General features: G+C 42.6%; 1 protein-coding gene and 1 long non-coding RNA gene across 2 annotated transcripts in view; one reads left to right on the top strand and one right to left on the bottom strand.

Moving 5' to 3' along the window:
* Window positions 1-15,056, bottom strand: part of LOC142203938 (uncharacterized) — a 1,061,686-nt gene that overhangs the window by 89,038 nt on the left and 957,592 nt on the right. The gene's annotated exons all lie outside the window — the stretch shown is intronic.
* TMEM132D (transmembrane protein 132D) overlaps window positions 2,878-15,056 on the top strand; it is a 713,376-nt gene continuing 701,197 nt past the window's right edge. The window contains exon 1 of the mRNA XM_075274815.1: window positions 2,878-3,390. Coding sequence (XP_075130916.1) covers window positions 3,309-3,390 — 82 coding nt within the window. The 5' untranslated portion in view covers window positions 2,878-3,308. The remainder of the gene's footprint in view (window positions 3,391-15,056) is intronic.

Here is a 15,056-nt window from a genome sequence, read left to right as displayed (position 1 = left end):
TTATCTTTTTGGTATATAATAACTTTTTATTTATACTTCAATAGGATCCTTTATCTTACAGCCACAAAAAAGTTTGACTTAAGAAAAAGCTTTACCAGTTTGCAGAATATTAACCTGATAACCTGGTACACTGTCTTTAACCCTTTCCTGACATCCACCGTAATAGTACGGCAGATGTTGGGCAATTAAATATGGCGGTTACTCAGGAGCTGAGCAGCCGGTTTCCCTATGAGTATGATTGAAACAGAAAGCCAGCAGAGGAAACCTCTGTGGACTTTCTATGAAAAGCACTGAGGAAAAAACTTGATGCATTGCCACCGCGTTTTTTCCCCGCAGTGCTTTTGTGCTGTGGGACACTACGTTCGGCTTTAGCCTCAGGAGGACCTTTCATCACCGCCACCAACTCAAGTTCTTACTATCTGTTAATTGGTGCTGCTCCACTGATTCCAGCACAGCTGGAATTTTCTCTCTAGCCCTCAACGTTCCAGAGCAACAAGTGCAGTTAGTTTTGCTAACTGATGTGCTATTTAAGCTCTGTAATGTCAGGGTCAACACACAGAGTTTTTTGTTGAAGATTTTGGAGAGGAAACAATTTGCTTCAGGAATTAGGAAATGTTTTTTCCCTCCAGCACAGTGTATGCAGGGGTGAACCTAGCTTTTTTGCAGCCTGAGGCGGATGACAGAAAGCCCCCCACCCCCGGGAGGAGGGGGCGGGGCGGACGGGTGTTGTTAGCAGGCAGAGAGCAGGCAGGGGAGGACCTGCTCTCTGCTAAGCGTGAGGGGAGGCCGCTGGAGCAGTGCTGCGTCCACAGGGCCTCCCCAATCCACCGCTCGTTTCCCGTGATGGGCTGCCGAGACGGTAATGCTAAGCCAGTCCAGGACAGCTTGTCCTGGACTGGCTTAGGTCAGCAAAAGCATAGCGCCGCCTGAAGCAGTCGCTTCAGGTCGCCTCATGAGAGGTGTGGCGCTGAGTGTATGGACCTTGAAAAAAACACTAGCGGTTTTTGAAGTTTTTTTCCAAAACACCGTCAAAAACAGCATCGAAAACCACTAGCGGTTTGTCTGCCTAACATTGACTGCGGATTCCGCTAGCGGAAAAAAAAAAGCTAGAATACATAGAACTCTATGGTGAGGCTTTTTTGGAGGCTGATTTTGAGGCGGATTTTATTAAAGCCAGCCAGTGTCAGCGAACAAGCTCACACCCTTTGCCTGACACTGACTTTTGAAATAGCAGAGCTTAAATAGCACATTGGGGGACCCGAATGAAGGACACCCCGACCACCAAAACAGCAGTTAACCTGTCCGCAGTTTTTTATACTGAAACTGGCGGGGAGAAAAGTCCTCCGTACAGTACGAGTTCTGTTAGTTTCTCAGCAGAGTCTCTAAGAGAGTGTCCAGCGCAGATGTGAACTTAGCCTAACAGCAGTCAGGGTACTGTTGGCTAAGATTGTGCAATATGCCATCACTGACCCACCGCCAAAACGGTCATGCTGAATTATAAGGCATGATAATGTTTACCACGTTTCCAGACCTGTGTGAAGTCCTCTAATCTTTTAAAGCCCAATCCATGTGTGTATAAAGAGAGAACCTTTAAGAATAACCTGTGCTACTCGTTACTTTTTCAATATGACCTGTTATGACGTCTGACATGTTTGTTCAGTAAATAGTTGTAGCACTCAAATACAATTCTGAAGCATCTTTCGTAAAAACTTTACCTCGGATATTCCATCTAGAATTTTATTAAGAAATTGACAAATGACGGCACAGGGACAGACTGTATAGGGTAACACTGCTGTCATTTTAACTAGACATGTCAGGAGTTATGACAGGTTCTCTTTTATGTCTAGACAGTCTTTATGCCTCACTTCTGGTAAAACATGCTGGTATAACACAAAGCTCCAAAAATACCGTAATAATGAACCAACACTGTATTGAAAAAATGTAAATATAAAGTGGCAGTAAGAAGAGTCCGTGCAATAATGTGATTAACAGCGGATGATTAATGCGATGAACAGGCCATATGAGGCATAAGGAAACCTCACTCCTCCTCAGCTATTCTTGTGTGCTTGGAAGGAGAGACTTTAACACCTGCTCTCTGGATGACATCCGAAAACCTTCCCTCTTTTTGGTTAGTGAGAAGCCTCTGAGTGTGGGGCAGAGGCTGGATATTGCCTGGTGAATGGTGTGAAAAAGACAGAAAAGCTGGGTCTGGCTGAGCCTCCTGTCCTTGCTCTTAGAATGCAATCTCCTCCTCCTCCTCCTCATTTAACTCTTTCATGGGAGCAGGGGAGAAGCGTGTGCTAGCTACTCTTCCAGTTCCAGAAAAACTAAATGAGCGATGTATGTCAGTACTACCTGGACCTTGGGGATAGTATGTGGGTGACTAATAGAAGGGAACACATTTACTTTATATTATAGTCTTTATGTTGACTTTGAGCATATTTTCTACACATACCATTTGATCTGTGCTACAGAATATTTTGGTGGTATATAAAGAGTATTAATAGTATTATTATGTACATGTAGGCAAGAAATATTTAACCATTTAGGAGAAATTTTAATCTTTGCTTAACCTGTATAAATAAAAAGTGCATTTTAGATTGTAAGCTCTGCCAGGGACAAGGACTGATCTGGGGAAGTATTGGCAAAGCTGGATATGTTTGAGCTATTGCCATTTCATGTCTTATTATATATTGCAGGGCTATGTGATATTCTGCTACATGCCTATGGCAAGTCACAGTCTCCAGCACGACAAGGGTTAAAAAGGGGATTAGGGGCCAGGCTACAGAATAATGATGGATTATATTGTGTTTTATAAACCTAACCCACAGGAGGTAACAAGAGAGGAGAGTGGTGGGCTCAGCACGGAGGGGCCACTGCCATTAGGACAGGACAGTAATCCCACAGCCATCTCCAGGCCAGCTGGCCAGGGGGACCGCCCCGGTGTCACTGTCCAAGGGACGCCCCTGCAGTGGGCAGATCCGGCTGCCCTGTCTTATGATGGGCTGTGCTCCAAGCCAGGAAACTTTCAGCGTGTGGCAGTGATTCGTGCTGGTGCTGCCTGCCTGGGGAGGATGTGAGCAGGCACTCGGCTCTCTAGTCACTGGCTGCTCCCTCTGCCTCCCGGATCTATCACGCCAATGTGCAGCTTGTTGCGGAGTTGAGTGCAGGAGATGACAGAGCTCCAGCGCACATCACACAACACCTAATGGGACTTTGAAGACTGCACCGGTGACATGGCTTCTAATGGTTTCTTTGGCTGATTTCCTTAAAGTGTCAGGGGCAGCAACTTGAGACAGGATCCAAGGATGCAGAGCTCTGCTGGAAGGAATATGTTGCAGGTTTCGTGTGTCCTCCTCATCAGTCTGGCAGCAGCAGCTTTATCTAGAGGTAAGGACTGGGGTAGTGGGCTTTACTTTGTGATCACTGTCAACAGACAGACCCTCATCTAACTCCCAAATACACTGGAGGGACCTGGACAGCACAGCTTGTTAGATCTCATGGAGAGGACACGGAGCAGAATATCTCCTTTACTAGAAGTCAGCAGTTACTAATCCAGACACCAGTCCCGATTATGGCATATTTTATTCTAATATTGCCTTCAAGTTACAGTCTGTTTGCCTTGCCTTCTTCTTCCAGTATCTATCCTATCTGTCTAACATCTATCTATCTATATATCCATCTTCTAAATCTGTATGTATCAATTATCACATAGGGATAAATATACACATATCTATCTATCTATCTATCTATCTATCTATCTATCTATCTATCTATCTATCTATCTATCTATCCATGTCTGTTGCTCCATCAAACTATCTATCCATCCAAACTATACGTCCATCCATCCACCAAACTATCTATCCAACCAAACTACCGGTATATGTCTGCCTATCTATCTACTAGTACATCTCTGTTAGTATACCCAGCAACTCCATCTATCTGTCTATCTATCTTTTATCCAATTCATTTTACTGTAAGTTTGATATCGTCACAATATGACTCTCTCTCAAATCTCCTGATATCATTGTTCTAAGAGTTTAATTTCCCTTTATAACTTAGCTCATAGATTATAGTTGCAGAGCCTACTTGAGTTAATAGCATTCATAGTGCTAAGACACTATGGTCTATGAAAATGAAGCCTCTTGAAGGGATGCACATGGCTTTACAATCAGTTCTAGGATTATTTGTTCCGAGATTCATATTAATATTTGTGTTGTGATAAACAAATGGAGCTGGCAGCTTTGTATTTCTCATCGTGACTTTATTGGACTGTATGACTGTATTGGAAAGTGTAACATTTGTCTATAGGAATTCAGGTACTAAAAGCACTATGTTACCAGACAGAAGAGCAGACAGTATAAGAGACCTCCATGCCTTGTCCAGGGATAGTGGTGCATGCAGTGACCTGATCACTGATCTGCTATGTGACATAGATCTCTGGACTGCTGACATCCATGTGACTATTTTACAGAGTGTCTAGATTTTGGTTATGCTTTTACTCAATTCAGCTTGAATTTCCTATTTCCAACAGCCGCCTCCTCTATTCATGTGCTGGTTGTCAGTCTGTATAACATTGTGACACACAGGGCTTGAACTAGGAAAATAAGCTGATTTGTACATGTGTCAGTAATAGATCAGGTGTCAGTGATAGCATCAGGTCTTTTCCCATCAAATTACAATTTCTATACAACAGAATTGATATGTTCTAGTCCCCATACAGTGTCATTATACTCAATGACCACAATACAGGTTATCACGAGTTCTCAATTTGACCATAGACACAAAAAATCATCTCTGACTAAATGAAGGTTTCCATGTTTGTTACTGTTCATCCTTTCATAAATACGTGCACAGCTATTTTCCTCTGATCTGAGAAATTCTCCTAGGAAAAGAACTCTGCCCATAGCAACAATCAGCACAGGTAATATTTGCATTACCTCACATGGGAAATTCACGGACGATTATTGTTAAACATTCAGCTCTTCCCATTTGCTGTGTTCATTATTGGCTGATTTACTAACCAAATGCACAGTACATTTTATATAAGAATGTAATAGATAGCATTCAATGAAATATTTCTTACAATTGTTGGATGATACCATCACATACTCACTTTTGGATGTAATACTGCATACCTTCACTTTTTTAGCTTGTTTCCCTCAGGGTCGACTTGAGCAGATCTCAAACTATATTAATTTTGCTGTGATAGTTTCCTTCTTTTTCTCATTTGCTGAAAGTTTTGCGCCAAAATCTGTTAATCTTTTCCAATGTACAACTTTGCAAGATTTAATGTCGTAGATTGTGGCATCATAAAGGAGGTAAAAAGTTTGAATGGTAAACTCTTAAAGGGAACCTGTCAGCTGGATCATTCTTGCCGGCCGAACCATGAGCAGAAAGAAATCCTGACAGACTGTATTTTAATCTGAAATGCTGCAGAGTTTCAGACAAGACATAGTTTTAAAAATGAGCTACGAATGGGGAGATAGGGACCCTTTCATTAGGTAGCCATATCTGGATTTCATGCTGCCAATATTTAGGACACCATGACTTTGATACTAGGTTCCCTTTTAAGAAACATAATATCTGTAGCTTACATAGTGTAGTATTATTATATAAGCTGCTAAGCATCACTCATGTCTATACTTGTAAATGGTTCAAGCGTTCTCAGAACTGTGGAGGGAATATTTAAGACAAGCAGAGATCATAGGAAAGATTTCAGAACCATGAACCTCCTGTCTGTAAGCCCTGTGAATATTATATTTGGAGATTTATCCAAAGTAGACTATAGTAATGTAGTGCAGCAAATAGGCTCTTTGGTAAATGAGAGCCACATCTCAAATGGACTCGTAGGAAACTACTACACATCTATTTTGTAGGAGTTTTCAGAAATTGTCCAAATCACTTTATAGTGTCCACTCACATGTTCAGAAATTGATCCATTTATAACAAATCCTCAATTTTATATGGATGGTTATTTATAATGAGCCACATTTCACAGTTATTTATGGCCTTTGCTGATGGATCATTGAAGGCAATTGTATAGACCCTTATACACATAAGATAGAAGTCATCCAATTTTGAAACTTTTTGCGGGATCGGCTAACTATCTTGTATGTATGTGGTACTCTAGACTTCCACCAACAAATGATGTCCTGGGAAAGTAGGCTTGAATTGACTTGAATTCTAATGTTTGCTTGTATGTATGGGAGAGTAGCCACCACCAAAGTGTTTGGAAGAGGCTGCTGTCTTCTCATTGGCAACACAGTCACACACATCCTAATTGTAAGACACTGACCTGGATTGGTGACGACTGGGTGCAAGTCCTGGAGCGGGGGCGGAAACAGGTTGGGAAACTTTCCCTATAAGAACCCCTGACTGAACCTGCCTAACGTCAGAGTAACGTCCTTACAAGGGCGCCCCTCACAGGAACCTAAATAGATTCCCTATAATTACCCTACCAGTGGGCTGAGATGTAAACAGAGAATTACTAGTAGCGGCAGGTAACAGAGAACAATAGCAGTACAGAGTTCAAGCTAGACCAGTAGTAGGTATAGGTAAGAAGTAGAATGCTGAAATAAACAAGAAGACTAAGCAGGCAGGGAACAGGAAGGGAAAACAAAGATTAAGAGTTTGTAGCAAGTGTATAAGTATACAGACACTGGCAATACCAAACTATATAGAACCTATAGCAGGCAAATGAAGATGGGTGAGTGGAGTTAAATAGGAACTGAGAAACAACCCCACCCATCACAGATGGGAATGACTGGCCAGACAGCCTGCCAGTCAAGCCGACACCAAGGAGGCAACTTAACCCCTTAGTGTACTAAACACGGCCAGAGGAATCACTGACACGCCTCCGGGGCATACGCCGCATAGCAGGGAAGCCATGGCGTCCGCGAATCCTGACACTAATCTTGTAAATGTATAAGATAGTCCAAAGGAATGAAGGTATATGGATACTTTTCAGTTCCTTGAATAATTATTTCCAAGCAGATTTATTCATTTTTTAAGCAAATGGTTGAGGATTCATAACTTGTTCTTCTCAGAAGAATTTAAGGTGAATGTTTCGCTCCATTAAAATGTAATAAAAAGGAGACAGTAATAAGCTACAATGAGCCTAGATTTATAGCAGTGGAATTACAAATGGATTGATGTTTGGTATCTGAAGCAAGAATGTTGAGGCTGGTTTTTACAAAGAATAAACCTAAAGGCAGAGCTGTGGCTAGATGCCCCCCACCTGATTGGCCCTCCTAGTTCTGATCTGCCTTGTAAGGTATTGTGGATTCCACTTTGAATTCAGTTAGTGGAGCATTTATTTCTTGTACTGGTTTCTGGGGTAATGACTTCTGGCTTTGATGAAGGCGTTTGGGTGTCTGGGATCTATCACTCAGTACTGTAGAAGTTTTAAACTTAGGCTAAGTTCACACAAGTTGCGGTGGGGTGGATTCTAGTACCGAGAGTGATGCGGGGAGCTGCAATACTCTTGGGTCAAAACCCGCCTGCCATGACTGTCGCGGTCGCGGCTTTCCCCTCTGGAGTTGGCTCAAATGAATGGGCCGACCCCGGAGGTTGCTGCCGCCAGGCGGACACCGCCGCTCAAAGAGCCGCGGAATCTGCCTGAAGAAAGGGCAGCTCGTTTCTTTTTTTTCCGTGAGCAGCAACGTGTCGCTCACAGAAAAAAGTAGCCTGCGGTCTCCATAGACCACCATTGTGAGGAGGCGGATTATGTCATGGATTCTGCGCCATAATCCGCGCCCGTGTGAATGGGCAATTATACTGTGGTCAGCCAATTCCGATATTTACTCCAGAGACTCTATCATAACATGTTATCTTGACTATTACTAGAATGCCTCTTCTTCCTGCCCACAGTACCTGTTATATTGTCTGTGACATCAGCACTGTAAGGTGTCCACATACCACTGACTATTGGCTGAGAGGCTGTTAGGTGATGTCAGAACATCCCACACGTGTCACTTCTGTATCTTCGCTGTGCCAGATATTTTAGTTTGTCTGAGATGAATCGCTAAGTATTCAGTTTGGTTAAAAACTGAACAATTTGACATATTACCTGGCTTGAAACAAATCCATTCACCCAATTCTAGTTTAAACATCTTTATGAAAATCTAAAATGTAAAAAAATTTAAACAAATAAATAAAAAAAATTAGTTGCCATATTCTGCATTCATGTTTAACTTCATTTTGTGGAGGGTTTATTTCTTGTACCAGTTTCTGTTGTGATAACTTGAGCCTCAGATTCAGCACAAGTCTATATGGTTGTGCAGCTGGCTTTGGTGGGGGCATTTAGGTGTCTGGGATCTATCTCTCTGAGCTGTCTTAGCTTTAACCAGCTAGCTCTACTACTCTCTGGTATCATCCAATTCCAACAATTTCTGATATTTACTCCAGAGACTCTATCATAACACTGTATTTTTGCACTTATATATTCTCAATTTTAACTGTCACATCTAGAAAAATCACCAAAAATGATCGTATATATTGTTTTCTGATTTTCAGCACTGCTTGTTTGTGCGAGATGTTATGTAATAAGGTTTTTCATTGTTATAATTATTAAACAGTGGTAACCTGATGTAACAATACCCTTACAACAAGCCCCTTTTCATGCCAGCTAGTCCAGTGGTGTTAGCCAGGGCAGCTTAATCTATGTGCTTTCCTAGTGAGATGTGGCTGAATAAGACATTTGCAGGATTTGGGTTCACTGGGTACTTAATTTGAAGTAGCTGAAATGGCTCACAGTCGTTCACAGCGGCTTACTGGCAGCATCGGAATCGCAAAGCCTATAGAGATGTCAGTTGCAGTCCTGTTCACACAGTGGGATGAATGCCAAGCTCACAAGGACTCCTGTTTCTGCTAAATGGCTTCTGCAGTGACTCCCGGCTATTGAAAAGGAAAGGAACAATACTATTTATAGTGATTATTCCCACCCCAGAGTGGGATTCTAGAGAATCCCATCCACACAGAAAATGTTGACATTTCCAAAACCGCTGCATTTTTGGAAATCACAGCATGTCAGTTATACCTATGGAAATGCCAGCGTTTCCCTATCAGTATAATTCAAGCAGGAAGTCCGTAGAGGAAAACTGTAGACTTTCTGTGAAAAGCGCTGCAGGAAAAACTGCAATGTGTTTCTGCTGCAGTTTTTCTTGCAACACTTTTTCACTGCAGCCTAATATGAGTGGTCTTGGCTTAAAAGGATTTTTCCTATTCAGGTAAGTTGCTACCAAGATGGGGATAAAGATTATTAGGTCTTGACCCCTAGGGTGGAATTTACAGGAACAGCTGAGCAGTGCTGCTCTACGCTAATCCCATAATTCTAAAAGAAAAGAATGAGAGCGACACAAACAGCGTAGATAGATGAGCCATGCTGTTTCCATAGCTCCCATTCTTCTCTACAGGCATTAAAGAAACATCATATAGCATCATTGCTCGGCTATTCCCATAAGCTCTGGCCATAGGAGTCAGGACAGAGAGTACTCACTCCTATCTCAGCAGTAATTTCCAAAATGGAGAGAACAGTTTAGGGCGCAAATGTAGAACTTACACTGATTGGTCAAGTAAATTGGAAATTCCCAAAGAGCTTTTTCAGAAGACACATGAAGCTTCACTATGACTGTGTGTTGATATAGAATCCTGCTCAGTGGTATCGTTACTGCGTATGAAGCAAGTATAGGTGTATTTTTAGGATGAATATTGCCAAGCACAGAGACACCAGCAGTGGCCTGCAAGAGTCAATTCAGATATGCTCTAGTAAGATGGCTACCATATCAATATCTGCCTCTGTGTGTTTGTGTTTGTGTTTGTGTGTGTGTGTGTGTGTGTGTGTGTGTGGGGGGGGATCTACACCCCAGAGTTCTGCAGATTTTGTAAATCTTCCAAAAAGATGTGTCTCAGAAGCATTCCCTGCATGTATTGCATACACCTATTAATGTGCTGCAGTAAACACAAAGATCATGCTACACCATCCCTACATTAAACTGATAGTCTAACTGCAAAACATTATAGCTGCCAATATTATTTGTTGGGTTTCAGGAGAATGATTTGTAGAGCTCACAATGAAAATTTTTTGCCCCTCACATATAGGCTGAAGCCCCACGTTGCGGAAACGTCTTTTTTTGTTGCAGATTTTGTAGCGATTTTTTGAGCCAAAGTCAGGAGTGGATTGAACAAATGGTAGAAGTATAAGAGCTTCTATATATTTACCATTCCTTTTGTAGCCACTCCTAGGTTTGGCTCAAAAAACGCATCAAAATCTGCAACAGAAGAAGCTGCGTTTCCGCAACGTGGGACCTCAGGCATAAAGTGACTGTTACCTCTGCCACTCAGTAGAGTCCATGAGTTTATCCATTTTATTGAGAGCTCCATGAAACATCTGGGAGAGTTGGCCAGTATGTAAAACATCTGCAAACTATCCGCAAGCCTCTGGTGATAAACCCTCAGGAGTTATCATGGGTCCCTTGTCTCTGACTGAAGTGCACTGACTGACACACCAGCTTTTACAATGATTTACAGACACACATTGGCACAAGTACCACCGTAGCAGCCGTTGCAGCTACCACAGGGCCTGCAACCTGCTTTTTTTTTTTTTTTTTTTAAATAGGTCATCATGTCACTGGGACCCACTGGAGAGAAGAAGGGAAAGTGGATGCAGCTGTGGACAGGAACAGGGATAAGGCCACAGGTCTACAGCAAGAGTATTTGTGGAGCGAATCCCATACTATAATGATCAGAGGCCCAAGAAAGGTGAGCAGACATAAAAACCAGTGTTACTCCCCTGTCTGGTGCAACCCCATGTTGTCTTCTGTCGCTGTAGTGATGTCATGTGGGTCAAGCTAGCGTTGCATAATGACACTGGCATAACCCATGTGTGTGACATCATTGAAGAGGACAAAATCAGCAAGGAGTCGTGGTGGAGCCCAGGAGAGGTAAGTACCACTGTTTTTTTATGTTTGCGACCTCCCCTGGTCCTCCGATCACTATACTCTGGGGTCGGAAAAGACCCCAGAGTATAATAATACTTCATGGGTGGTGTACCCCAAAATATTGGGTTCTGTCGAACTAGACATTTTTGCAATACTTGCAACAAAAACCATAGGGGCCAAAATGGGACATAATACTGTGTGGAAGGGCTACTATGGAACATTATACTGAGTGGAGAGGCCACTGTGAGCCATTATACTGTATGGAGGCTGCTATGGAACATTAGATTATGTGCAGGGGCCACTATGGGACATTATACTGTGTACAGGGGCCACTATAGGACACATTATTGTGTGCAGGGGTCGTTGTAGGACATTATACTATGTAATGGGGCCACTACAGGACATTATATTGTGTGTAGGGGCCGCTATGGGACATTATGCTGTGATGAGGGGCCCCTATGGGATATTAAACTGTGTGAAGGTCACTTTGGGACATTATAGTGTGTGTAAATGGGGATTTTTACCGTGTTGGGGCCAAGTAAAGTGGTGCTATGCCTTGGGTGGGGGGGACCAAATCAAAAGTTTGCTATGGGACTTAGTCTTACACCCTTGCAGACACCAGACATGTCAGGAGTCACCTGTTTATAGAACTTCCTAATCTGTCAAAGTTAGTTTTCAATATCTGTGGCAAATAATTGGGAGCCGCCAGGAATCCTAATAATAAATCTGTGCACATCCTGACACAGTACACCGAGCGTGTCTCTACTGGAGCACAGACTGGAAAGATAAATCACCACCAATAGGCCCTGAATATTAGCAGGAGGTCTGTAAGAAGCAAAAGGTGAGCAGTGCTGGTCTGTGGGATACAGTTTTATTACCTGTTCTGCCGGCTACTCATAACCCCCAGCCATGACCATATTGACCCTGAGAACAGCCACAGGCAGCCGAAGATTTTAACTAGTTGCTTCCCAAAGTCAGAAATTAGAAGTGTGTGTAGCTTTCACTCCTGCAGCAGAGCCTGTGTTACATTGAAGACAGGATCTGAAACATAAAAGCAGTAAAAAACAGAGAAACTAGGGTGGACTCTTCATTTTCTGGCCCTCCTGTTCCACTTGATGGATAGCCGAAGCATAGTTTTGACTTTCCTCCATGACTTGAACTCACTGATCAGCCCCCAATGAATGGGGCTGAGTGGCTTAATGTCACATGCTGTGGGTTCTGCAGCAAGATCAAACAGGTTATGTTTAACCTTAAGTTTTCAGCATTCTACGTCAATCTCAGCCACAGATCAGAACAGAATGTAGTGATGATTTTCCACTGACAAATACCAGCAGTCCCCATGCAGCTTTCAATCATTCCACTTCAAAGATATAAATCCACAGGTAAAACACGTAGCAATAATTAACATATTGTGGGTGTAAAACCCACAGCTCAAGTCACTTTTCATTATGGGATTTGTACTCAACATGTTTTTAGTATTTCTTTATATTCCATTTACTGTACTGAGAATGTAATAGACTGCAGGAATTGCATTGCGTGTGTCCTCAGCCTAGTCTAGGTTTGACAATCCCGGTTGTGATCAGTCACACATGGGTAGATGCAGCAAAACTGAATTTGTAATCTCTATATAAGGGCTCATTCACATCTGCACCTGGTCTCCGTTCTGCAGGTTTCCGTTTCCTGCACAAAACAGAGGCAGGAGACGGAAACCAGCAGGACTCTTTCATACCCATTCATTTGAATGGGTTTGAAAGATGTCCGGCCGTGAGTGTCGGTGAGCATTTTATGCTCTCCACCGCGAAACCGTTTTTTTTTTAAAACCGGACACAGAGTCGGACATGCAGTACTCTATATCCGATTTTAAAAAAACGGTTTCGCGGCAGAGAGCATATAAAACACTCACCGACGCTCATGCAGAAGACAGAAACCACATATAGGGTTCTTATATTAATATAAGGGACTGAATAACTCAGCCATACTTTTTTTTTTATATATGTCACGCCCTCAGAATGGCCACTCCCACTATCACTACAATTTCTTGCCCCTGGGTCTTCCTGTGAAAGGTCCCCCAGGTTGGCTTTTCTGTATTCACGGTCCACACTTGCGCTCAGGTTTCCGTTCTTCGGGTCGACTTGGGGAGCCAAAAAACAGAAACCCAATCCGCTTACAAAGTGGTTATCCATGGAAACCAATGGACACCATAGACTAAAATTGGGTCTGCTGTGTTTCTGCCCAGTTGCTGCCAGAAAAATGCGAAGAGAAAAGTGGATTTGGGGACGGAATCCTGAACTGAATTCAAGCACTGGTGTGAACCCAAATACACACAGCATTCTCAGATACTGCCAGATATGGTTAGTGACTCTGACTCAGGGCTTATTCATTCTGTGAATCCCCCAAATGGGAACCTAATTTGCTTAAAAAAGCGGTTACCCATGGAAACCTCAGACCATAAAGGGTGAAAAATGCAGAGCTTTTCTTTACGCATTTTTTAAACAGGTTTGGGGACGGAAACCCCGAATGGAGTTTAAGCGCTGGTGTGAACCTAGAATTATGGTACTCATACCGGCACTGAACAGGGGCTTAGCTTGCACAAGAGGGTTTGAAAGCAATGAAAAGTAGGTAATTAAAATAGTCCAATCTGGAGTCAAAATTTTGGATTCTTGGGTCCAAATCATGGAGTTTGGTCTATGGTCTGAATATTAGGAACTGCATTAAGGGGTCTTGGGTCTTACTACTGCATGTTCTTTGCTCTGGGATCTGAATATTGGTCTTAATATTGGGGTTTGAATTATAAGATTTGGTTACATCTAAATTTTAGTGCCTGGAATAATGTGGGGATGTATACTGGACTGAAAAGGTTATCCAAACGTATCCAAATTATAACTTTAGGAACAAATAGTTACTTTTGTGGGCAGACCCCTTCTCTATAATATCCCCTTGTAAGGTCCTTATAGTAAGTGCAATATACAGGAAACTTTCAAGAAAGAATATAAATATTATCAGATATACTCCATAACAAGCTACACCCTACAAACTCCAACCCATTGTATAACACAAACCAGTAAACCTCTAATATTCGGTATCTGTGCTGCATGTGCTGTTTCCCAAGCGTCTTACAGAATTATGGTCTGTGAAAGATACTAATATAGCAGTTGTATATTGCATATCTGTTGCATTGTTTCACACTACAGCACATCACAGAATAGCTGATGTCATACAATGTGAGTGAACCAACGTTCTTTTAATGGCTGCTACATCTGTAGGTCTATTAAGAAACAGCCTGGAGTACCAGGTATTAACAGATGGACATGATTTGTAACTGAAGGGAAGCTATTGTAGAAATACCCGAAATTGGGTGCATCAAGTTTCTATCGGGCAGAAGGAAAGAGCTGGGATGCAGGGGAGAAATTGCTGCTTTTCTACAAGGTATAAAGCCTATATATATATATATATATATATATATATGTATATATATATATATATATATATATATATATACACACACACACACTATGTGATCAAAAGTATCCGGACACCTGGCTGAAAGTGACTTACAAGTTTGTGGCGCCCTCCATCGGTAATGCTGGAATTCAATATGGTGTTGGCCCACCCTTAGCCTTGACAGCTTCCCCTCTCGCAGGCATACGTTCAATCAGGTGCTGCAAGGTTCCTTGGGGAATGGCAGCCCATTCTTCACGGAGTGCTGCACTAAGGAGAGGTATTGAGGTAGGTCGGTGAGGCCTGGCACGAAGTCGGTGTTCCAAAACATCCCAAAGGTGTTCTATAGGATTCAAGTCAGGACTCTGTGCAGGTCAGTCCATTACAGAGATGTTATTGTTGTGTAACCACTCCGCCACAGGCCGTGCAGTATGAACAGGCGCTCAATCGTGTTGAAAGATGCAATCGCCATCCCCGAATTGCTCTTCAACAGTGGGACGCAAGAAGGTGTTTAAAACATCAATGTAGGCCTGTGCTGTGATAGTGCCACGCAAAACAACAAGGGGTGCAAGCCCCCTCCATGAAAAACACGACCACACCATAACACCACCGCCTCCGAATTTTACTGTTGGCTCTACACATGCTGGCAGATGACATTCACCGGGCATTCGCCATACC

This window comes from Leptodactylus fuscus, chromosome 1 (assembly GCF_031893055.1).
Source record: "Leptodactylus fuscus isolate aLepFus1 chromosome 1, aLepFus1.hap2, whole genome shotgun sequence".
Lineage (NCBI taxonomy): Eukaryota > Metazoa > Chordata > Amphibia > Anura > Leptodactylidae > Leptodactylus > Leptodactylus fuscus.
This window is presented reverse-complemented; position numbering and strand designations above follow the sequence as displayed.